General features: G+C 34.7%; 1 protein-coding gene across 1 annotated transcript; it reads right to left on the bottom strand.

The window, feature by feature from the left end:
• Positions 1–1,930: 1,930 nt before the first annotated feature.
• On the bottom strand, positions 1,931–4,213 carry LOC113689297 (probable E3 ubiquitin-protein ligase ARI8). The gene has a single exon (XM_027207089.2). The coding sequence runs from the start codon at positions 3,738–3,740 to the stop codon at positions 2,169–2,171; it is 1,572 nt and encodes a 523-aa protein (XP_027062890.1). The 5' UTR covers positions 3,741–4,213; the 3' UTR covers positions 1,931–2,168.
• Between the last annotated feature and the right edge of the window lie 20,332 nt (positions 4,214–24,545).

Raw genomic sequence — 24,545 nt, 5'->3', positions numbered from 1 at the left:
TAAGCTGGAAAGTTGTGTGAATAAAGAACAAGTTGCAGAGCTAGTTACAGCTGAAAATGATGAATACACAATCTCGAAAACGCAACCTTAGGTTGCGTGTTGCATCCCACGTATTGACTTTTGTAGGTTTGCACAATTCTGGACAAATTTCATCATTGCTCTGTTTTTGGTCCAAATTTAACTAATATTTTTTCGATGATAGAGGCTGAACTAGCTCTTGTGCAAAACATAAAGGTTGTAGTCCTTTGAGTTAGATTTTCAATGCCTCAAGAATCATCCAATTTGGAGTTTTGTGGACAGAGAAATGACCAAAAAACCCTCTCCCGGTTAGAACTTTGTTTCAGTTTCAACCATGAAAATACACTTCTGTATTGCTACTTTTTGACAATGCAAACGACTAAACTGGCCTTCAATGTCTTCCTACCAATTGTAGATATATCTCCTAGTTTCAAATTTTTAAGAATCACCTCAATCTGATGCTTATAGCTCAAGATATAGCCGAAATACCACAAGGTGAAAAACTTGCATTTCATGTCTTCTTTTTATCACTTCAAACCATCATCAATCATCCAATTATCTCAATTCATACCATTTGATGATTGAATCATTAAGCCTACAAAAATATGAAGTTTTCACCATTAAAATTCATAGAAATGCACTTTTTACTACTTAAACCATAAAATGCATATTTTCACTATAAATAGTTAATTAGCTATAAAAGTAATTAAAACATACCAAAACTAACTAATAAAATACACTAAAAACACACAAAATATGTACTTATCAGTTTGATTTCGAACACATGTTTAAGCATGTTCATTTCTAGGCCTCTCTATTACATGATTAAATAATCTCATATACTTGAAATATTTTTGCACATTTATTTAAAATCAATTGGTGGTTTGTACTACTTTTGAGCAACTTTTGGTCTTAATTGCATGAGTAGATTTCTTTTACAATACATGAACTTTACTAGTCTCGGTTTCGATTTAATCTACTAATAGTTCTTGTATCCGGTGGTATTATAAATAAGATGTAAAAGATGACCTCACTAATTATTGACAAATACTGGTAGTTCTTGTATTAGATAGTATGACAATATTTACTTAGATAATGTGGAAGTTTTCAGTTTGCGATTAAAAACTTGAAAATTTTAGCTTGATTACTTTTGCAAAAGTTCTTTTCAAGAAGTAGGAAGGATAACATAAACAAATATGATAGTTTTGAAGTTTTTGTAACTTTTTCTTGTTATTATGCTTACAATTTTCGTTGCAAATTTTGTTGCAATTTTTTATTTTTCAAATTTATTTTTCAAAAAATTATATGCAATGGGTTTGATACATTTAAAAAAAATTCAGAGACCAATAATAGCAAGGTCAATAATGGTAGAATATATTTTAAATAATTATAAGGAAATTATCAAAATTATGCAATCTTCTTGTGCCTCTATAATAAAAAAATTTAAATTTTTAGTTCACGTTTCTTGTTATCCTACATGGCAATCAAGATAACTAGGTGACAATAATAACATTATTATGGGAATAAAATTTGAAAATGAATCACATTGAAAATATTTTTTAGCAAGAGTGTTATTTTGGCAAAAAAACTCGAACAAAATAGACTCAAAAAGTCAGGTAATATATACTTATAGAACAATGAAATACAATATGGGCTTAGATTAAATCTCAAATTTTTAAAGTCATGTTTATACCTCTAGCCCTAGGCATATTAGTGAAAGTACTACAGAACTAATTATAAGCCCAAATAATTGCCCTATATATTCTTAAGCAATTAGATCATAAAATAATTACATTTTTGGCACTCAAATACTTGTGAACTTAATTTAAAAGATGCTCTACAACTTCTTAGAGAATTGTTAGTTTCATAACACTCTTGTCACATATCCAATCAGCTAATTAAACAGGTCCAATGAACAAAATCATTATCTTGTTTGATACATTCCTGGAAAATCATTGTTCTTCTCTTAGTTCAAAACCTTGATCATTCAATCCCAACAAAATGCTGATATATTTGCGCAACCTAAACTATTCTTTTACAGGAAAATCAGAGCCCAAAAGAAGAAGCATAGAAAGGTACAGATGCTGTCAATATTGCTGGTACATGTATGGAATCCTTTGGAGCTTCTCTTCTTGCAATGAGGAAGCTGTTTATGAATCGACTTCTGAAAGACCATTCCCTAGTGCTGTAACCAATTTATGAAAGTAATTTCTAGTAGCACGAGTCAGACGATCTAACTTGATACGAAAATCATTGAAGTCCTCCGAAGGACCTTCTGCATTGAGGTGTACCAAAAGTTCATTCTCTGCACAGTCATGAAGTCTCTCCAAACTAGCCTCTGCTTCCGCTTGCAAGAACTCGAAAAGCTCCTTTTTTGCGTGCTTTTCTTCAGGTAGATAATAGCCATAGGCGTAGCTCCATTTTAAAACCCTCCTACATTCCACAATCTGATCCCATGCATCGATGATAAACTTCAACATTCCCTCGGTTTGGGTCTGGATTTGACTCAGCTTCTCAATATTAACAGTCTTCATTGTTTCCCTATCCTCCAAAGCTCTTTGTCTGGAGGAATGGTTACCGGCCCATCTCTCGTAATGATGTGCATATCTTTCCATATAATACTTAGCCCTTTCCCTCCTATCAGCTTCACTGTACTCTTTCGCTTCATCATCCTTGGATTCCTGATACTTATTACAACCGTAAACACCTCCTGTAATGTGTTCCGACCATGGACCTAAACATAGCCAACAAAACTGAAAACGGCATGGTTCTGCACAGGTCATGTGCATACAACCCTGACTCTTCTGAATTGGCGTTTTGCAACTTGGACAAGGCTTGGAATTGTACAATATCCACTTCATGTTTTCGGATTCAGAACTGTTTTTCACCATCCACTTGGCCACAATTTCACAATCTGCTGGACTATGAGCTTCCTCCAAACAGTTCCAACAAAATCCATGTGAACAATCACAAGTAACATCAAAGTTGCTATCGCTACTGCTACTCCCAAGCACGAATTCAACTGCAAAATCACATCCTGGTGCAGGGCACCACTTGATAGTCTTTTTGTCCTCTATAAAGGATCTAACAAGATAGTTGTCATATTTTTTCTTTTCTTCATCAGATGCCAAAGAATTAATCATATCCTGACCAACCGGTGTGCCACAGGAGGGTTGAGGACATCTCAGCATCAAACAGCCCCGGCCATCGTTGATCGATATCCTAATATAGGTTTCCCAACAAGCCTTGCAAAATAGATGACCACAAGCGGCTGAAACAGCCTTCTTTTTGCCATTTTTCTCCAAACAAATCCTACAAAAGAACTTTTTCTTTGAAGTCTTCTGAATAACTGGTTTATTCTCTGATAATCCACAAGCCTTACGGGCCTTTTCTTCATCCATGAACCACCGGTCTTGAACTTCAATTACACTCCAATTTGATCTGCACAACAATCTGATGGCTGCTTCTCTTGATACCGAAAGAACAGATGAAATTTTGGCTATATCATCCTCTAGACGTCGACGAATATCTTCTTGCTTCAAAACTGTATAGTTCTTCTCCTCCAAACATTCTTCCTCAGGATGGTTGTTCTTTATAAACTCTTCATCGTCGTCAATGTTGTTGTCGTCGTTAAACTCTTCGTCCTCGTCAATGGAATAATCTTCCTGATCACTTTCTTGGTAATAATCTTCACTTTCTTGGTAAGAATCTTCGCTCTCCATTGACTCCCGTTAAGATTGCTACAGATCTTGCAGAGCAAGATTTTGTTTTTCCTTTTTTTTTTTTTGGGGGTTGGGAAGGAAATTTCTCTGTGTTTTATAAGAAACCCTTCTAGAAAAGATCGACTTAGAGGGCTGCCGAACCAATTGATGTATATATTGAAAGAGGGGAATATATATATATACATATATATATATATATATATATATATATTTGGCAATCGTAATACAGCAATTTTATGTCTGTATCACAAGCATGGTTCAAACACTCAGGCCGAGACCGAGTTGACCTGGCTGAATCATCACCGGAATTCAGCTTCCGTTCCACAACCAGTCCTTCGGAGAGGAGAGGAGAGGAGAGGAGAGGAAGGAAAGAAGAATGAAAGGCAGACTCCAGGGAGGGGATATGGTTAACGGTGTTTTGAAACTCAAACCAAATAATGACTTTGTAGATCTCAGAGTCACGGGCCAATGAATTCCATTGATTCACTTGGGCTCGAACTTAATGAAATCATAATGGTGTTATAAATATATTTTAACTATATAAAAATACAATGAAAATGCATTGATACTTAATCCAAATTTCTCGCATAAAAGGATAACCAAATTGTAAGTAAAATTTTTAAGTAGTGTACAATTTTAAACTTTTATATCAAGTTAACTTCTCTAAAGCTAAAATTCACATTAATGAGTCTAGAATTTCACAAGACTTTTCTTTTTTTAAAAACAAATTCTAATGAGAGAAACGTAGGATTTAAGAAGTTAGGAGGCATAAAGGGGCTTGAAACCCCAAGACTTCTAAGTCCTTGGACTGGATTCCATAAGAAAATTAATCTAGAATGAAATTAAGAATCGTGTAAAAATGCAAAAACTAAAGCTGCAAATGGAAATAATAAAAGAACTTTATGTGTAATTGCCATATTCAAAACATTTAGGAGTCAAAATGCAATATATAAAAAGTTTAGACTTAAAAAGGAATTCCCTATTATTTCTTCTTCCCCACCGTCAGTAGCCGTCCAGTTCTTCCTCTGGTTCGTGTACGGCTTCCTTTTATTCTTTTTTTTTTCTTTTTCTAATATTCGGTTTTGTTTCTTTTCTCGAACCCATATTCTTCTCTTACTCTTATATTCCATTCTACCATTCTTCATTTTCTTTTTGTCTTTTTGTTTTAATTTTAGATCTTTACACCCTTCCTCATCTTAGATCTCTTCACCTCTGCCTCTTTTCCTTCTCATCCTTCCTTGCTATTTTTCTTTTATTCCATTTCAAATCTTTAAAAAAATTAACCAATGATAAATGAAAATTCAGCAAAAAATTGAAAAATAGCAAAAAAAATCCGATTTTCATGGGTTCTACTGGTTTGCTGTCAAAACAGGATTTTGACCAATTTTGAGGGGTTTCTTCCACCAGAATTTTAATCTTAATTCAGACCAGGCACCTAGCTAATTCTCCGTTCGACCGATCAAATCGGTCGGTCCAGTTCAAGTTTGAAGATACATATGGCTATAAAAGGTCAAAGTTAAGCACGGTCCTTTAGTTGCTTTGACTAGATATTCCCAATTTGGTTTGAAGCTATACAAAGTCAAAAAGATAAAAGAGTAATGTTTGAAATCTCTCCTGAGGTTTTTAACAACATCACTTGGCACCTTTGAATTTTAAAAAAAATTCACATACCTCCTTTACTTTGGGTATTTTTTGGAACCTTTATTGCCAATTTCAAAATATAATATTAAAAAAATCATTTTGGAAGAGAGAATACAATCTCATTCTAAATTTACCCTTTTCTTGTAAACACTTAATTGTTATTATACATTAATTTTATTTCTTAATTTTTATAAATTTAGTCGATATGGTTCCTTCATTGGAATTAAAAAGTTGATTATAGGGTCAAAAGGCCCTTTAATAGTTTTTTATGTCATTAGTTTGGACAAGAAATATTAAGATATTTAAAATTATAAATAATTTACAATACCTGTAAAAATAGCTTAAAATATTCTATAATAATGAAAATAACTTTTTGTATCAACTTGAAAACATCACAAATAAGTTTATATATAATTTTTAGTATTTTTCATTTTCTAGTTTTCAAGCCATCAATCTGGACAAAAAAAAGACTACAAAATTTAGAAAAAGTAAATGATTAATAAAAATTTTTAAATTAACTCAATACACTTTAAAATAAGAAAATAATACTTTTATAGCTTGCAAAAACTTCAAATAAATTTTAAAATATTAGCTCTTTGTATTTCAAAAGTGCATTATATTTTGGCCCATTAGACTTAAACCTTCATGCTTTTGGATTTTTTAAAATTATTATTAATATACTCAAGTTTTTTAAATTATTACATACGTTAGGGAGTAGTACTCCTCTTTTTTTTCACCATTTATTAGGGGTTTTGGTCCAGTCCTCCACTTTCTTTTGTTTTTATATATTAATAAAATAAAGGGCTGGTAAAAAAAATTTTATACTATAAAGTAAGATAGGAAAAAAGTAAATTTGGAATGCAATTATATTCTCTTTCTCACAAAACGAGTTTTTTAATATTATATTTTGAAATGGATTTCAAATATTACAAAAAGCTTAAAATAAAGGAAGCAAGTAAGATTTTTCAAAGTTGGTGCAAAGTGGTGTTGTCAGAAATCTGGAGGGAGGTTTCTAAAATTATTCCAAAGATAGAACTATGTGTCTCCAATTTGCAAGCAGTGGATAAATTGAGTCAAATAAACAATAGAAGTAATAAAATAACTAGGCCATTCTTCACCATATGTTGCGGGATGCCTCAATTGGATAATAATTGTTTTGATATTCATATATAGAGTGGCAACAAAAAGAGAAAAACAATTATAAATTTAAAAAATTGTTCATAGCGCGGCACAAAATCAAGTATTGAATTAGTTACATTTATCTCCCTTATAGTTTGGCCAAACTATCAATACACCTCTGAGGCTCAGAAAATAACAGTCATCCTGTTTAACTTAATAGATTGTACATGGTGTCAAATTTATTCATGAGTGGACAAAAGTACCCTTACCTAAAACAAAAGGTTTAGGACCCCAAAAGTTTTGTTCAGTTCAAACCAGTTCATATAATTCTTATAACTTTTAGTGTAAACTTGGATAGTTTTGGTACAATCGTGAATTTTATAGTAATTTAGTTGTATGAGTTGATAAGTTCAAGTTTACACCCAAGTTGTAAGAATTATATCAATTGATTTGAATTGGACAAAACTCAACTTAGGACCACAAAATGAGGGCACAGGAGGAGGTGGGAAAAATAGAGAGGAGTGGGGAAAAGAGAGGGGAAGATGGCTGGGAGAGAAGAGAGGGAAGGGGCGGCTTTATTGTAATATTATAAGTGAAAAATTAGTTCTTGGAAAAACTCATAATCTAAATGGCCCTTAATTTTTATGTCTTGTGCATGACTTTCAATGCCCCATTTTTTGTTTCACCAAGAACAATACAAATTACATAAGAACATATACACCTTCAATCTCCGGATAAAAGAAGCATTAAAAAGGTTTATAAGATGTGCATTCATATTCAACAAAACACAAATGTGGTCTAAGAATTACCGATATGTGTATAAAAAATAGAAACTAAACTGAAATAAAGGCTTATTTCTGCAAGTCAATCTAGTGGTAGTGTGTTATCAAAAAAACTCTTTCTTAGAATGATCTTCAAATTAAACAAATCTCTTTTCTCTACTGATTTGTATATGTTATATTCGAATGCTGCTTTTCTATTTTGTTTTCAACATACTATCACATAACTTTCAGGTTGAAAGTTGCTTAATTGGACATCATCAAATTAGTGAATATCAATTGAGCATTTAAACCCATATGAATTTAGGTAGAGTCTTCTTCCTAAAACCCAATAGGGTTCGGGGTGAGTTTGAGTAAAAATAGATTTTGTAGGGTTGTGTTTGGGTTTAATGTTTTCGACCAAAATCTTGTCCATTGGCATGCTTAGCTATGCAACTAGAAAAGTCCTAGGTAAATTACCCATAACTCTCTTATAATTTTGTATGATGCCAAATGAACCCCATGAGATTTCAAAATGGCCACATAATCCTGTTGTGATTTTATGTAAGATAAAAATTTGATGAAAACCATCCTCACAATGTCATTAATTGGATACTAATACTACCCTTACATAAGCGCTAAATTGGATAAGAGTCTAATCACTTTGCATAAAACCATTACGAGATTATCTAGATGATGTAGAACCGAGTGGATATTTATGCACAATCATAAGGGGGTTAAAGTGGATATTATAATTTTATCTATGCACAGCAATCACCATAACAGGAGATGTTTTCCGTTATTTTTCACATTAGATAAAACCATAAAGAGGATTATGTGGATATTCTAAAACTTTAGGGGATCATGTGGTATTGTGTAAAAACTTAATAGGATTATGTGTAATTTAGGAAAAAAATTTTCATATGTGTCTTCAAATATCTAAATTTGCACTCGCGATGGGTAAGTCAGGATGTAGATTTATTTATTTATTTATTATTGGTTATACGAATAGATAAACGTGTAGAATGCGTCTTTTTGTACTGGAATGAATTCTCAAGTGTGTAAGACTACAATGTATGAAGAGCTCCCTATAATTACCAGCGGAGGCAGAGACAATATCGTAAATTGTTCCTTGATTTTTTTTTTTCTAAAAATAAAACACAATAGTAGAATACACATAACAAATAAAACTAATATACATGTATTTCATGAATAATTTAGCATAAAATAGCATACACGAATTTAATAATAAGACAATCATACTTCTTAAATAGGATATGTGGAGTTTTAAAATTGATCTTGATGATTCTTTGTGTTTTGATGGTGTGTTATGGATCGAACTAAATGATTTGAAAAGATATCTGAGGTAGGGAGGGGAAGGAGAGGGAAGGAATTGAGAATGAGATCAGAAATAAGGAAGAGGGAATAGAGAGGGAGAGGAAAGGATTGAATTGATTAGGAAAGAAACTTGGAACAACATATTACATGCCCTGCCTGCAAATGCAGATGAATTACTTATACAAATCTTAGCTTTGAGCTCAAGAAAACAGCCTGCTAGTAACTAACTACTTTTCCCGCCAAATAACTATTCTTCATTCTGTTATGTCAATTGCTAAGCCACGTGACTCTCTTCATGCTATCACATTTCTAGTGCTACTCCCTTGCTGACTCATCCCAGTCATTTGTGCATGACAATTTGGACTGATTCCAGGCCATAACAATACCTCCCCCTAAAACAATCCTAGTCCCTAGGATTGATTGATTTGGAAAGAAGGAAATTGAGCATGAATGAACGTCCAATCCTCCCAAGTGGCTTCCTCAGGTTCCATGTTTTCCCACTGTACCAATACTTGCTCAACTTCTTGACCCTTCCTATAGATAGTCCTTCTATCCAATACTACTGAGGGGCTGACCTCAAACTCACTATCTGCGTTCAAGGTAGGCAAGGTAGTGCTGACTGGAGGCTCCTTTGGTGACTTCTTGAGCAATGAAACATGAAAAACAGGGTGTATGGTGGATCCTGCAGGTAGCTTCAGCTTGTATGCTACAGTCCCCACCTTTTGTTCCACCTGATAGGGTCCGTAGTACTTAGCAGTCAGTTTCAAATTCCTCCTTACGGCTACTGAGGTTGTCTGTAAGGTTGGAGCTTCAAATAAGCCCACTCTCCCACTATAAACTCCCCGTCACTCCTCCCTTTATCAGCCATTTGCTTCATTCTGTTCTGAGCTTTAAACAAGTTCTCTTTGAGCAAGGAATTCCAGCCTACTCTTTCCTGTGCCCAATCCTCCACAGCAGCTACTATTGTTTTATCAGGCCTCAGGTTCAGTTGTATAGGTTTGTAACCATATAAGGCCTGGAAAGAGGACATTTGTAGACTGCTATGGTGGTTAGTGTTATACTACCATTCTGCTGCAGGAAGCCATTTCCTCCACTTCCCTGGTTGATACATACACACACTCCTCAGGTAGCTTTCTACACATCTATTAACCCTCTCAGTCTGGCCATCAGACTGAGGGTGATATGCAGAAGAGAGATTTAGCTCTGTGCCAAGCATCTTGAAGAGTTCCTGCCAGAACAAACTAGTAAAGGCTTTATCCCTATCAGAGACAATGTGTGTTGGTAGGCCATGTAACCTGAAGATCTGATCAAAGAATGTCTCTACTACACTTTTAGCAGTGTAATGAGAAGTCATAGGGATAAAATGAGCATATTTAGTAAATCTGTCTACCACCACATAGATGACATTACAACCAAAAGATTTAGGCAAACCTTCTATGAAATCCATGGAAATTTGTTGCCAAGCTTGCTCAGGAATGGCCAATGGCTGCAACAGTCCTGGATAAGCGCAATTCTCATTTTTACTTCTCTTGCAGACATCACAATTCTGTACATACTGTTCAACCTCCTTTTTCATTCCAGGCCAGTATAGGTAGCTTTTGATCCTCTGATAAGTACCATGATTCCCAGAGTGACCTCCAAGACAGGAATCATGAAAACAGGAAATCAATTTTTGCCTTAGTCCAGCATCTGCTCCCACCCAAATCCTTTCTTTAAATCTCAAGATCCCTTGGTTATAAGAGTAGTCAGGTAGTGCTTCAGCTCCCATGGCCAACCTCAGTAGAACCTCCTTGGCCATGTCATCACCATTGTAGCTCTCAGCTACCATTGACAGCCATTGAGGCTTGATGGTAGTGATGGCATGTACAAACGTTTCTGCTGACTCCTCCTGCTCTCCCCTCCTTGATAATGCATCAGCAACCACATTGTCCTTACCCCTCTTATATTGGATCTCATAATCCATCCCCAAGAGTTTAACCAGCCACTTTTGTTGAAGGGGAGTGTTTATTTTCTGATCCAGCAAGTATTTGAGGCTCTCATGGTCAGTCTTTATAATAAAGTGGTTCCCCATCAAGTAATGTTTCCATTTTTGAACTGCTGTGATGAGTGATAGGAGTTCTTTTTCATAGGTGGATCTGGTCTGGTTCTTCTGGCCCAACACTTGACTATAGTAAGCTATAGGTCTCCCTTGTTGCATCAGAACAGCCCCAATAGCTAACTGACTAGCATCAGTTTCCAATTGGAATGGTTTTGAGAAGTCAGGTAATGCTAATACTGGAGATTTACTCATGACCTCCTTCAACTGTTGAAATGCAGATTCTGCAACAGCACTCCAAGCAAATTGATCCTTCTTCAGTAACTCAGTGAGCGGCTTAGCAATTTCTCCATACCCCTTAACGAACCTCCTGTAATACCCTGTTAAGCCCAAAAATCCTCTGAGGGCCTTCAAACAAGTAGGAGTTGGCCAGGACAGCATAGCCTCCACCTTGGATGGGTCAGTATTCACACCCTCACTAGTAATAACATGTCCCAGATACTCCACTTGGTTTTGACCAAAAGAACATTTAGACATCTTTGCATACAAGGAGTGTTGTCTCAGGGTTCCTAATACTAAGGATAGGTGGTGTAAGTGGGTTTTATAATCTGGACTATAGATCAGAATGTCATCAAAGAACACAAGGACAAATTTTCTGATGTAAGGTTCAAAAACTGAGTTCATTAGTGCTTGAAAGGTGGCGGAGGCATTTGTCAGGCCAAATGGCATTACAAGGAATTCATAAAGTCCAGAATGAGTTCTAAAAGCAGTTTTATGGATGTCCTCAGGTCTCATTCTGATTTGGTGATAGCCTGATCTCAGATCAATTTTAGAGAAGACCCTGGCTCCATGTAACTCATCCGGTAAGTCATCTATAATAGGGATTCGAAATTTATCTTTGATGGTAAGATTGCTCAGTTGTCTATAATCAATACAAAGCCTCCAGCTCCCATCTTTCTTTTTAACTAAGAGAGCAGGTGATGCAAAGGGGCTGTGGCTAATTTGTATAAGACCAGAGGTTAACATGTCCTTTACTTGCTTGTCAATTTCATTTTTCTGTACATGGGGGTACCTATATGGGGGAATTTTGAAAGGTTTGGCATCTGGTTTAAGAGGGATTTGGTGATCATGGCATCTGTTTGGGGGAAGATTTATAGGTTCTGCAAAGACATCATCATACTTGGCCAACAATTGAGTAAGAGAATCTGGTTCAAAAATTACCTGTGAGTTGTGAACCTTCACCATACAAGATTGCTGCAGAGCCTTCCTGATCTTATGTCTGACATATTTATGAGCTGTTGAGCCTTGCTGCATTCTAACGTTTGCATTGTTGGAGTCTCCTTTTAACACCACTTGCTCTCCTCCCTTCTCAAAAGTCAGGTTTAGTCTCTTGAAATCAAAGGTAATGGGGCTGTAGGATTTCATCCAATCCACCCCAAGGATCATATCATAAGGTTCCAGGTCCATGACAAATACATCATGTGTAAATTTGTGGCCCTGCATGTCCCACTGCATTCCTGGAATCCACTGGTCACAGTGCAACTCTTTGCCATCAGCAATCTTGACCTTAAAAGGCCTATGCTTCTGCACAGTTTCTGGGTACAACTGAGCCACTGATCTCCTGATAAAACAATTGGTACTTCCTCCATCCAGTAGGATTGTCAGCTGACGATTCTTGTACTGCCCCTGCATTTTGATGACACTTGAAGATAATTCCCCTGTCATTGCATGCAGGGTCAACATCACATCCTGCTCCTGCTGGTTCCCCATGTACTCAATAACTTCCTCTTCTTCTATTGTTTGTTCTGCCTCACCTTTTTCCTCATCTTCTACTAACATCATGTGGATCCCCTTGCTCTTACAAGTGTGTCCGGGAGTAAATTTGTCTCCACACCTAAAGCATAGGTTGTGCTCCTTCCTGTATTGGAATTCAGTAGGAGAAATCTTCCTGAAAACTTGCTGTGAATTGGACTTCTTGCTGTAGTCTGTTGGCGAAGTACTAGCCTGCCTTGCTCCTGGATCCTGTACTCCCAGCATTCCCCTGGTAAGACCATAGGAGCCTGAGTGTAATGTACTCTTGAGTGTGGTCCTGCTGAACTTGTGAACAAGCTCCAAATGGTGCTCCTGCTATCTGGCCATCTCAAAGGCAACTTGTAGAGTGTCTGGCCTATGCATCTTCACAGCAGACTTAATTTCCCCCCTCAATCCACTTAGGAAACTAGCAATGTAGTAAGATTCAGTTAGTTCTGGCACCTGGATCATTACAATGGACCTCAACTCTTCAAACTTCTCATGATAAGCCAAAACAGTGGATGATTGGTTGAGCTTGCTGAACTCCTCCACCGCATCTGCTTCCCCTACAGTGCTGAACCTCCTACATACTTCCAAACTGAAATCCTTCCAATGAACTATTCCTCGATCTCTTTTGAAATTTTGATACCAGAGATCTGCCTTGCCCTCTAAGTGTAGTTCCACCAAGTCAATCTGCTGTTCTTCAGGAGTGCGAAACAGTTGGAAGAACTTTTCACACTTCCTGATCCATTCCTTGGGACTATGGCCATCAAATCTGGGGAAGTCCAGCCTGGGAACCCCCATGGGCCAATGCTGACCTTCTCTGCCAGATGAACTGCCAAATTCACCATGCCTGATATTTTGAACTCCAGTAGCTCGATGATTAGGAGTTCGATCTGCAGAACCAGTAGGATTTCCCAAGATTCCCTTGTCGCCTTGCAAACTCCTCAAAATTGAGCTAATTTGATTACTCACAAAGTTTTTCAGTTCTGTATTATTGGCCTCCATTAATGCTCGCATCTCTCTTTGATTTGTCTCCAGTCTTTCTTCCATGACTTGCTTGTCTGCAACCATGGAGTCAAGGACTGCTTGGATTCTGACATCTTGCTTCCTGAGTTGCTCCTCAAAGCTTTTCATTCGAGTACCTTCAGCCATGTTTGTCAGTGAATTGAAGCTCGCAATCCAAGGATCGCAAGCTCTGATACCACTGTTATGGATCGAACTAAATGAATTGAAAAGATATCTGAGGTAGGGAGGGGAAGGAGAGGGAAGGAATTGAGAATGAGATCAGAAATAAGGAAGAGGGAATAGAGAGGGAGAGGAAAGGATTGAATTGATTAGGAAAGAAACTTGGAACAACGTATTACATGCCCTGCCTGCAAATGCAGATGAATTACTTATACAAATCTTAGCTTTGAGCTCAAGAAAACAGCCTGCTAGTAACTAACTACTTTTCCCGCCAAATAACTATTCTTCATTCTGTTATGTCAATTGCTAAGCCACGTGACTCTCTTCATGCTATCACATTTCTGGTGCTACTCCCTTGCTGACTCATCCCAGTCATTTGTGCATGACAATTTGGACTGATTCCAGGCCATAACATGGTGTAATTGTACAGCCTTGTCATTTTCAACTACAAAAAATGTATTTTTTTCTCAATGTAAAGAACTAATAAATCATTCACTCAATATTTTCCAAATAATACGATTTTCTTTATAATAATTTAAAATTGCACAAAATTCATTTAGCTAACGAGTTATGAATTGCAAGGAGTTCCATGGGAACTAGATAACGAAAAGCAAGAGAATTTGGATTGCATAGTACTCCATTTCCATCAAGTAACAAAACTATCATACGTATGTCTTCACTTCTCAAACATGAAATGCTTTCAGAATTAGATGTTGTTAGTAAATTTTCGGAGGGAACTTGAGCCAAGTGCCCCTACTGTAAATCCACCCCCGGTATCCTCTGATTACTGTCGTTTAGCAATCTAAATCTTGCCGTATGAAAAGAAATTGGTCTAAACATATATGTTTAAACACAAATCTATTTACGTCAAGTGAATATGAAATTCAATATAAATAAAACAGACACTTTTTTGTCTTGGTAGGCTTGGAGTTTCCTGTTTTGACCACGTTCGATCCGTCTCCAAAAAAACGATCACTGTTCAGTTCTTGTTTCTATACAAAGTAAAGAAATGTATAACACTGGCATAATTCCGATCACTGTTCAGTTCTTGTTTTTACTTCTGTATCTTAATGTCTAAGCCAACATATAGGTATACTTATTTGATTAATGAATGGGCGCTTTAATATGTAGGCAATCGTTTGAGAGTTCGAAATTTACTAAATCATTACATCTTATTGCATGCAAGGATTCTGCTAAAATAGGGTACCAACTCTGAGATGAGCTATAGGGATGATGAAGAATCAATACATGTGAAATCTTGTGGAGGCTTAATTACTCCAATAAATTCGACAACTCTCTCGGTAATTGTTAAATATGTAAATTGGAGTTAAATGTTTTATCGTATGATATTATGCAATTATCAAATGCATCAAACTTTTGCAGTGAAAAGTATTTGAAGAATGAGACATTTTAAGTAAATACTAAGCTAGGTTTTACAAATATTGAAGTGTGTATGTGTGTATCTATATATTCAAGTGGCTTGCAATGTGTAAGCAGAGTTGTATTTTTTTAACAAATAGGAAAACGTATAAATAATTTTTCTAATATTGTGATGAATTCTTACAATTGGACACATTATCGAATTAAAAGAATTTTGTGATGACTATTGTGGGTATATGGAATTATCACCCCCATCCGTACTTAAACTGGAATGTATATGTTGCCACCCTACCCATATGTGCACAAACTACAGGGACAGAGCTACTTATGTACTGTGAGTCTGCAGTTGCATGTATGTAATATGTGAAAGGTGTCGAGCCTTTCCTCCTAACTAATCTCCTAGTTTTTAGTTTTCGAAATAAAATATAACTCCTAATTGGAAAAGAAATCCTAAAGAGATAATGTCAATCATTTCTTAAATAAATAATCTGCCTAATAAGGAGACAAATTCTCCTAATAAGAAATTCTCCTAATCTTTAGTCCAACATCTGCTCGGAATTCAACTTGGATTAGGACACTTCTACGCGTAGGAAAGATCCCGAGTCTCTTGGATTTGACAGCATGTCTTGACCACACCCACGCCAAACTGATTCATAGTCCCATGTAAAATTGCCTCCTTTAACTACTTTTTGCTCCACTATTCTACAATTATCACCAATAACCAAATATAAGTAGAAGCTATCAATTAATACAATATATGGCTAAAATCAAGGGGAAAACAATCATAAGTTTAATAACAAAAATGCAACCTATCAATTTCCCCTACATTTAAATCATACTTGTCCTCAAGTACGAGAACAACTAATCAAGCACTACTAAGTCAATGAGTTCAAATAATAGCTATTACTCAAATCATTTATTGCCAAGGTACAATTAAAACGCATGTAAGCATTAGTGGCTAATTTCTAAGAAATATCTCTCCACTTAACTTTTAAAACCAACGACTCTTCCAATTCTCGACCAAATAATCTAAGAATGTAAAATATTCAACTAATATTTGTCAACAAATTATTCACCCAATTAAGCCAAATCTCAACATTAAAACCCATACATCAGCAGGCTTATATAACAATTCACATACTCTTACTTTCATATACACTTTTCTATTTTCACTACTAGCAGAAATTTTTTGTTTTCTAAAGTGCTCCCCACACTTGAGATTTTTTTTTAGGGGAAATGCTTGATCTTTAGTCATTCAAACCTTTTGACGCGAATTCTGACATCTACCAAATGAAAGAACCCGGTTATTTATTTCTTATTGCTTAAAAATCACATATTCATAGTTATAGCCACTTTTTGACGCGAAAGTCAACACCTGTGGTGAAAGCCCCCGGTTACTAGACAGCGATAACCAACGGAGTATAACTAAATATTGTTCACAAATAAGCACAAAATTAAAACTAAAGTCCATACAAGCCCGCTTCATTTCCCAAATATAGAGAACTAAGATTAATAATTGAACCAATTTACATGAAAAATACTAGAGAAATATTTATAATACTTAGAAAAGTTAACCAAAAGTTGAAAAGCCATAAAATCTCAAATATTCACCAGAGAGACATTTTTAGATCTTGCCACATCATACTTAATACATTAGTATATAAACCCTTAACAATTGTCCAATTTGAGAATCTAACCATCGTTTATCAGGGACAACCACAAAAATACAGAAGAAATGGCAAAAATTGGATAAATTTTGAACAAAAATTCCAATAAAAATGCCTACACTTGCACTTTTTCAATATACTACCTCTCACACCTAAATCTTACATTATCCATAATGTAAGAAATAAAGAACAAAATAATAGAAAGGGGAACAACAAAACCTCCCTGAACATGGAGGAAGGCATCATATTGCCAAGGATCAGGAGCAAAAGGTGGGGTGAAACTAATAGAATGAAAATAGCCACCAAATTCTTCAGTCATTTTAGACGCTGGCATGCCTACAACATAAGGAGTCTTCTGGTAAAAAATTTTCAACTTGTCAATTCCAGCGTGACTCATAGACGTGGGCACGTCTTATCGACCAGTAGTCTTCTGGAATTTTTGAACATCCCTTTAGAACTAATGAACTAGTTAGGCCAGGGTGCAGCTTGTTTGGTAGTAGTCTTCTGTCCATGAAAATAACAAAATCAAAATTAAACACACAAAACACAAAAAATCTAAAATAAAGTAATCAAAATGAACTAAAATAATGAATTGGGTTATCTCCCAATAAGCGCCTTTTTTTAATGTCTTTGGCTAGACATTGCCATGTTTGTTCAAGAAGGATAAAATCTTGTAGATCGTTTCAATGTTTCATCCTCTATATAATCCTAATAACCTTCATCAGTAGAGTGATCCTTAAGCACACGAGTTACTTTCTTACATTAACTAATAGATGGCATCAAACAATTAAGCAATGACCTTAATTCTTCATTCACTCCTCCATCACGAGCAATTACCGGTTCAAGATATTTGGTTATCGCAACTCCTAACTTATTCCTGCCATGAAACTCAAAAACTTCTAGTATAATAAAGTCAATTTTTCTAACAAAAATTACAGAATAAAAGTTGGGAGAATGTCAACTGGGAAATGAAGGAGGTGTCACCACATTTGGTAATTGTTCACTGAACGATTTGAGGTTGGGGTTTTATTTCTTTCTTTTCAACATCTTTTTCAACTGCATATGTAGATGCTTCTTCTTGAGAATCTTGTAGTTCCTTGGCACTTGTCAGGGTAATTGCACTTTTATCTTTTTTAAGGTTGATAATAGTTTGTGAGGGCAATTCTTCACAAATTGGAGAAAACAATTGGCTCATTGTAGATGCAAATAGACGAATTTGATCCTCCATCCTTCTAATTCTCATTTGTGTCTCCTATTGAAATAGATATGTGTTAGCAGTTAGTAATTTCATCATTTTTTCAAGAGACATGCCTGACATGGATGATGGTTGTTGCTGTTGATATTGATGTTGAGAACATGTTGGCCTTGCTACATAATTAAAGTTAGAGTTGTCCCACCATTCTTGATCATACACGTTTGAATAAGAGTAATCCCACATTTGTGACTTGGTTGGAAAACCTCCAAAAGGATTACCTTGGGCACTCAGGTCATCTTGATATGTGTGGCACATGTCGATCGAATGACCTGAGGCATAATGAATTCCACAAGTTGCAACAATCAATTTTTCTACATGAGAGGTTAGTGTATCTAAAGGTTGATCATTAGAAGAAACATGAGCCTCATTACCCCTCCTAAGAATAAAATCTAGTCTATCAGCAAAATACTAAATGTTAGCAGCCATAAATTAGTAAAAAAAATAAGAGAAAAATAAAAATAAAAATAAGATAAACTCAAAAAGAAACAAATTAATCAGGCACCAGTTCCCGACAATGGCGCCAAAAATTGACAAGTGTCAAGCCTTTCCTCCTAACTAATCTCCTAGTTTTTACTTTTTGAAATAAAATATAACTCCTAATGGGAAAAGAAACCCTAAAGAGATAATATCAATTATTTTCTAAATAAATAATCCAGCTAATAAGGAAAGAAATTCTCCTAATCTTCAGTCCAACATTTGCTCGAAATTCAACTTGGATTAGGATACTTCTATGTGTAGGAAAAATCTCGAGCCTTTCAGATTTGACAGCATGTCTTGACCGCAACCACGTCAAACTCGTTCATAGTCCTCTGTAAAATTGCCTCCTTTGACTACGTTTTGCTCCACTTTTATACAATTATCACTAATAATCAAATATAAGTAAAATCTATCAATTAATATAATATTTAGCTAAAATCAAGGAAAAAACAATCATAAATTTAATAACAAAAATGCAATCTATTAATATGACAAAAACATACTGCTCTTTTCGGAGGCCGTTTCTAGTTTTTCCATGCATCATTCCAGTTTTTTCATCCATATTAACCGGCGAAAATGGATTTGAATGATTCCCCATTACAACAAAATGGAGCCGGCTCGCCTCTTCAATCAGAACTGTTCATCTTTACTGCTCTATAAGCAGCTCATCAACTCAACACAAATTCGTATCAGTCTCAACATTTTTCTACCTACTATACATTTTTGGTCCATACATAAGCTCGCCAAAAGGTTCCAAGTTCCAAATGGCAAAGGGCATAGTATTGTTGAGTTTGATACCTTCCAGTTTCATTTACGTTGGCTTTGCCGTTGATCCACAACCATTGCAAGATTTTTGCGTTGGAGATCCTAGAAGTTCAAGTATGGCTTTGCCAATAAAATATCTTACTATAACAAGCTTTCAAGCCCTTAGTTTTTACTAATTCCAATTACTGTATCAAAGGAATAACATACATCCAAAAGAAAGAATTGAGCTTCCAAAGCTCAATTCGTTAACATCTTCAAGAAACAAGAATATTTTTTTCTGAAGAGTAACAGTTATACAAATCATTATAAAATGTGATTATTCTTATTTCCTCATGGATTCTTCTTTCACGTGATCTTCAGTAAAATGGCCTTGCCTGCAAGTAGGGGTGCAAACGAATCGAACTGCTCGCGAGCGGCTCGATTCAAGCTCGACTCGAACTCGATCAATATCGAGCTCGAGCTGGTCGAGTCAAAGTCGAACTCGAATTCGAGCTCAAAATATTAATCTCGTTAGCTCGCAAGTCGAGTATATATATTTATTTATTTTTTATTTTTTATTTTAATAGTAAAATTACATAAATATCCTTAATATTTTATCATTTATTAAGAAAAAAATATTATTTTATTTATTTTTAAAAAAATAAAATAATTATTTTTATTTTTTCGAGTTCGAGTTCGGCTTGAATCGAGTCGAACTTCAAAATTATCAGCTCGTCGAGCTCGAGGTCGAGTTCGAGTTTGAGTTCGATAAAATTAAATCAAGACTCGACTCGATTAGGCCAAAACTCGACTCGATTCGACTCGTTTGCAGCCCTACCTGCAAGAATCCTACCCTTGTTACGGCAGATGATTTTTCTTTTAGCGGATTGCACAAGGCTGGAAACACTAGTAATGATCCGTTCAGGAGCAATAGCAACGTAGTTGACGTGAATGTGTATTCAGCACTAAACACTCTTGGCATCTCAATGACCTTAGCGTTGATATAGCACCAGGGGGAGTTAATCGTCCTCAACTTCACCCCAGAGCATCCGAGATTGTTACAATTATTGAAGGTGTTGGGTTTGGGCCAGTCCATTTGTGGGCCAACTTAAAACACATGTTACCAAGTCTATTAATAGACTTGAGGGTTTTCAAGTGACTAATATTAGTAGCAGCTGCAGCTAGAAGCACTTTTCAAGTGACTAATATTAGAAGCACTAATATTAGTCTTCTTGTGAGAAGAATTCCAGCCGCACAATTCAAGAGAGACAAAGAGAGAGAGAGAGGGAAGGTGAGATCTAAAGAGAAAAAGTTCTTTACAATTTTGAACCCTCAATTGAAAGGTGATTTGAAACTTGATTGAGACAAAATTTTACCCACGCGATCTTCTCGTCAAGGTTTAATCATTTACTGGTTCAGTTTTTGAATTTCCTCTTCGTTTAGTAACACTCTTTCAAACCCACTTCTTTGATAGTTGGAGTTTTACGAGGTGATTTTGTAGCGATTTAATTTGGTTGATATTGGTAATATTATTATCAGATGGATATTCCAGATAGACCTATGTATTTTCATTATTGTGATAGTAGAGATTTTTTTTATTGGATTAGGTCTCGTGATTTTTCCAATTTTGCTGTCATGTGTCTTTTATTTTTCTACATTTTATTATTATTGTTGATATGGTTGTTCGGTAATTTAATTTATTCTTATTTTAACTAGTATTTGGGGAAAGAATAATTTGTTCTGGGCTAATTCTGATATTGTGTGCTTGCACTGGTACTACTTTTTCAACAAAGTAGCATCAGAGCAATCATGACTGCTCAATTGTACTGGTTAAAATGGAGGACTCGGATAGTGGTTGTATGATTAAATTAAAAGAAAAATCGTTCAAAACATTCCTCACATTTTGAAAAATAAAATTTTTCGTCTCTCACTTTTGAAAGTGTAATTTTACGTCCTTTATAAATTTATATTGGTCAAATTTGGTCCCTACTAGGTTTTTGACTAGTTTTTAATCGGAATCCACCACATACCTTGCACGTGATTATTTTTTAAGGACAAAATTGTCAAATTATATTTTACATAATTCGATTCATAGTCCCTCACATTTCACAAAATAAATTTTTTTATCCCTCACATTTCATAAAATGAATTTTTTCATCTTTCACATTTTTCAAAACAAATTTTTTCATCCCTCATTGATCATATGCATGAATAGTTTTTTTTTTAAATTCATGTATATATCTATTTGATTTCACTAGCGAAATTAAATAGAGATATATTACATGCTATTCAATTTGTTAAGTTGAAATCAAATAAATATATACATGGGTTTAAAAAAATTGTTAATTTTTCACTCATATTTATTTTCTTTTACTCAAAAATTGAAAACAAAGAAAACATTTAATCCTAAACATTATCGAGTGTTTATATCGAATTAAATTTGGATAGAAAGAATAAACAAAGAAAAAGTATAACAAAAAGAAGTAAGTGATTGATACTTTCAAATTTTAAAACAATCACAAGGCAAGCAATTTAACTGTTAATTTTAAAAGTGGTGAGCAGAAATTTCAAATTTAAATTACAATTTTTTAGCACAACTATAGAATTTGAGTTAAAACCCATTAATTAGATGGTCTTATTAGACAACTCAATAAATAAATTATTACCAAAAGTGAAAGGCCACAAATATTGAATAAGTTCACATGATGAAATCATATATATATATATATATATATATATATATATATAGGTTTAAAACAAAATTGTTACTTTTAAACCTCTATATATATCTATTGAATAGCATGTGTACAACTACGATTAACCTATTTAGGTGAAATCAAATAGTGATATATTACATACTATTCGTATTGTTCAAATGAAATCAAATAGATATATACATGAGTTTAAAAAAAACTATTCATACACATGATCAATGAGGGATGAAAAATCCATTTTGAAAAATGTGTGGGACGAAACAATTCATTTTGTAAAATATTATGGACAAAAAAAATTCATTTTGTGAAATGTGAGGGATTATGAATAGGATTATGTAAAATTTAATTTGATAATTTTGCCCTTAAAAAATGATCACATATAAGGCACGTGGTGGATTACGGTAAAAAACTAGTCAAAAATATAGATAGAAATCAAATTTGACCAATGTGAATTTGTAAGGGATGTAAAATTACACTTTAAAAATATGAGGGACGAAAAAAGTCATCTTACAAAATGTAAGGAACATTTTGAACGATTTTCACTAAATTAAATGCAACTAATTATTCTACTTGAAGCCCAGAATGGAAGACTATTTGTACTGTAAAGATTTGTTTGATCCTGTTCTAGGGCATGTGGCTAAATCAAGTGACATGAGTGATGATAAATGGACAGTTATGCACGGAAAAACTATTGGTAATATTAGAAAGTGGATTGGACAAAGTATCTTTCAACACTTTGCTAATAGCACCAAAGCTGATATATTGTGAAAAAAGTTTGAGAGCATGTATGAACGGAAGACCGATTTGAACAAGGCTAATTGTCTGAAGCAGATTACTCAGATGAGATATAAATATAGGGAAGATATGACTGAGCACCTGAATAATTTTTAGGGATTGATAAACCAGGCAGCTACGTTGAATTTGTATTTGGATGATGAGGAGCAGGCTCTTTTACTATTCAGTTCACTATCAGATAGTTAAGAAATCATTGTGGTCTTCATCAGTAATTCATCTCCCAATATTGTGTTGATCATGGCTATTGCAAAAGAGGCTATAATGAATGAAGAGTTCAGGAAGAAGAAACAAGAAATTGTCTATGAGTCCTAGGCCCTGGTGACTGAAAAGAAAGAAAGAAAGGGGAGAAGCAAAAACAGAGAACCTCACAATAGGAATGACAAATCTAGAAGCAGGACTGAATCGCAAAAAAAATTGCATGCTTTTATTGCAAAAAGAATGGACATTATATGAAGGAGTGCAGAATTTTAAAATGGGAACAATCTGAGAAAAAAAAAAAAAGGTAAGGCGAAGGAAAAAGATGATAAGAAGACTATAGCAATTTTGGCAGCTCATGCTGATATATTTCTGTTCTGTGCAGATGGTCATGTGAATATTATCTGTTATGACAGTGATTAGGTAGTTGATTCAGGTATATTCTATCATATTATTTCTTAGAGGTATTTCTTCTCAACTTACACCGAAGGAGACGTTGGCTATGTTAGGATGGGAAATGAGGTTTCATACAAAATTGTTGATATAGAAGACATATATTTGGACACAGATACCGGGTACCAACTAATCTTGAGAAATGCTCGACATGTTTCTAATATTCACCTTAATTTTGTTTTTACAGGAAAACTTGATATTTGATATTTGATATTTGAACCTGTAGACTCAAAAACAGCAACAGTATTTGTTGCTGTCTAATATCAGTTCAAATATTAGTGATATTTTATCAAATATTAGTGAAACACAAATTAGAGTACAACGTTTGAAGCACTATGATCCAAGACAATATATAGTACAGGACATAAATATGTTTATCATTTAACATGAGAACTTTTATGTATCTATATGTGTATACACCATAAATAGGAATATACTTATATACAGTGGTGCAGTAAAGACCGATTACCATTACAAGAGTATTGTAAACCTAATATGATGTCGTTACTACGCAAACATAACATCTCATTTACGATTATGTTTCTACTATGAATATTTTTTGGTAGTAAAATTTTTGAAGTCATTTCTTATTCTATTAATTAATTTTTGTTTTAATAGCTCCAAAGCAATTGTACCACACTAGAGAGGTCGTCTAAAAGAAATTGCTTATTTGAGGAAGTTAATGCGGTGACAACATAACGATTTCCCATAATATAGGGAGCAATATTAAAGGAAATTTGAGAGTGGTAAATTATAAGAAAATTATAAACATTTGTGAAGGTTTCCAACCTGTTCTTTAATTTCGCAAAATTGAGGTCAGGCAATATTTGCCACCCTCTACAAAGCATGGCTCTGCCTCTTCCTATATATTCCAGGGGAGAATTCATTTTGTTTTTTCACTCAGATTTTGCTTCTGAAGGCTTAGAGCTTTTCCTGTTTTTATCATTTGTCCTGCTACCAAACCAGCAATATGTCCCGCACATCAACAAGCCGATTCAACTATCATGTCCTGCTAATCTTTTCAATCAAATCTCTTCTTCATCTTCATCTATAAGTATCTCACCAGCTCGACTTCATTTCAGCCACAAAAATTTTCTACCCTTGTATCCTTTTGTTATCCAAGCTAGCTTAGATTATTTATAAGCTTGCTAAATAATTCCTAGTTCCAAATGGTTAAAGACATTTTGCGTTTTTAAGTTTGATAGCTTCCAGTTTCATTTACTTTGGCTTTGCATTTGACCCTAGCTACAAGTTC

Source organism: Coffea arabica, chromosome 1e (assembly GCF_036785885.1).
Source record: "Coffea arabica cultivar ET-39 chromosome 1e, Coffea Arabica ET-39 HiFi, whole genome shotgun sequence".
Classification (NCBI taxonomy): domain Eukaryota; kingdom Viridiplantae; phylum Streptophyta; class Magnoliopsida; order Gentianales; family Rubiaceae; genus Coffea; species Coffea arabica.
The sequence above is the reverse complement of the archived record's forward strand: the minus strand, read 5'-3'. Positions and strand labels throughout refer to the sequence as shown.

Bases quoted from the DNA above. Each gene is read 5' to 3' on its own strand.
- LOC113689297 (XM_027207089.2), bottom strand. From the start codon at position 3,740: ATGGAGAGCGAAGATTCTTACCAAGAAAGTGAAGATTATTACCAAGAA.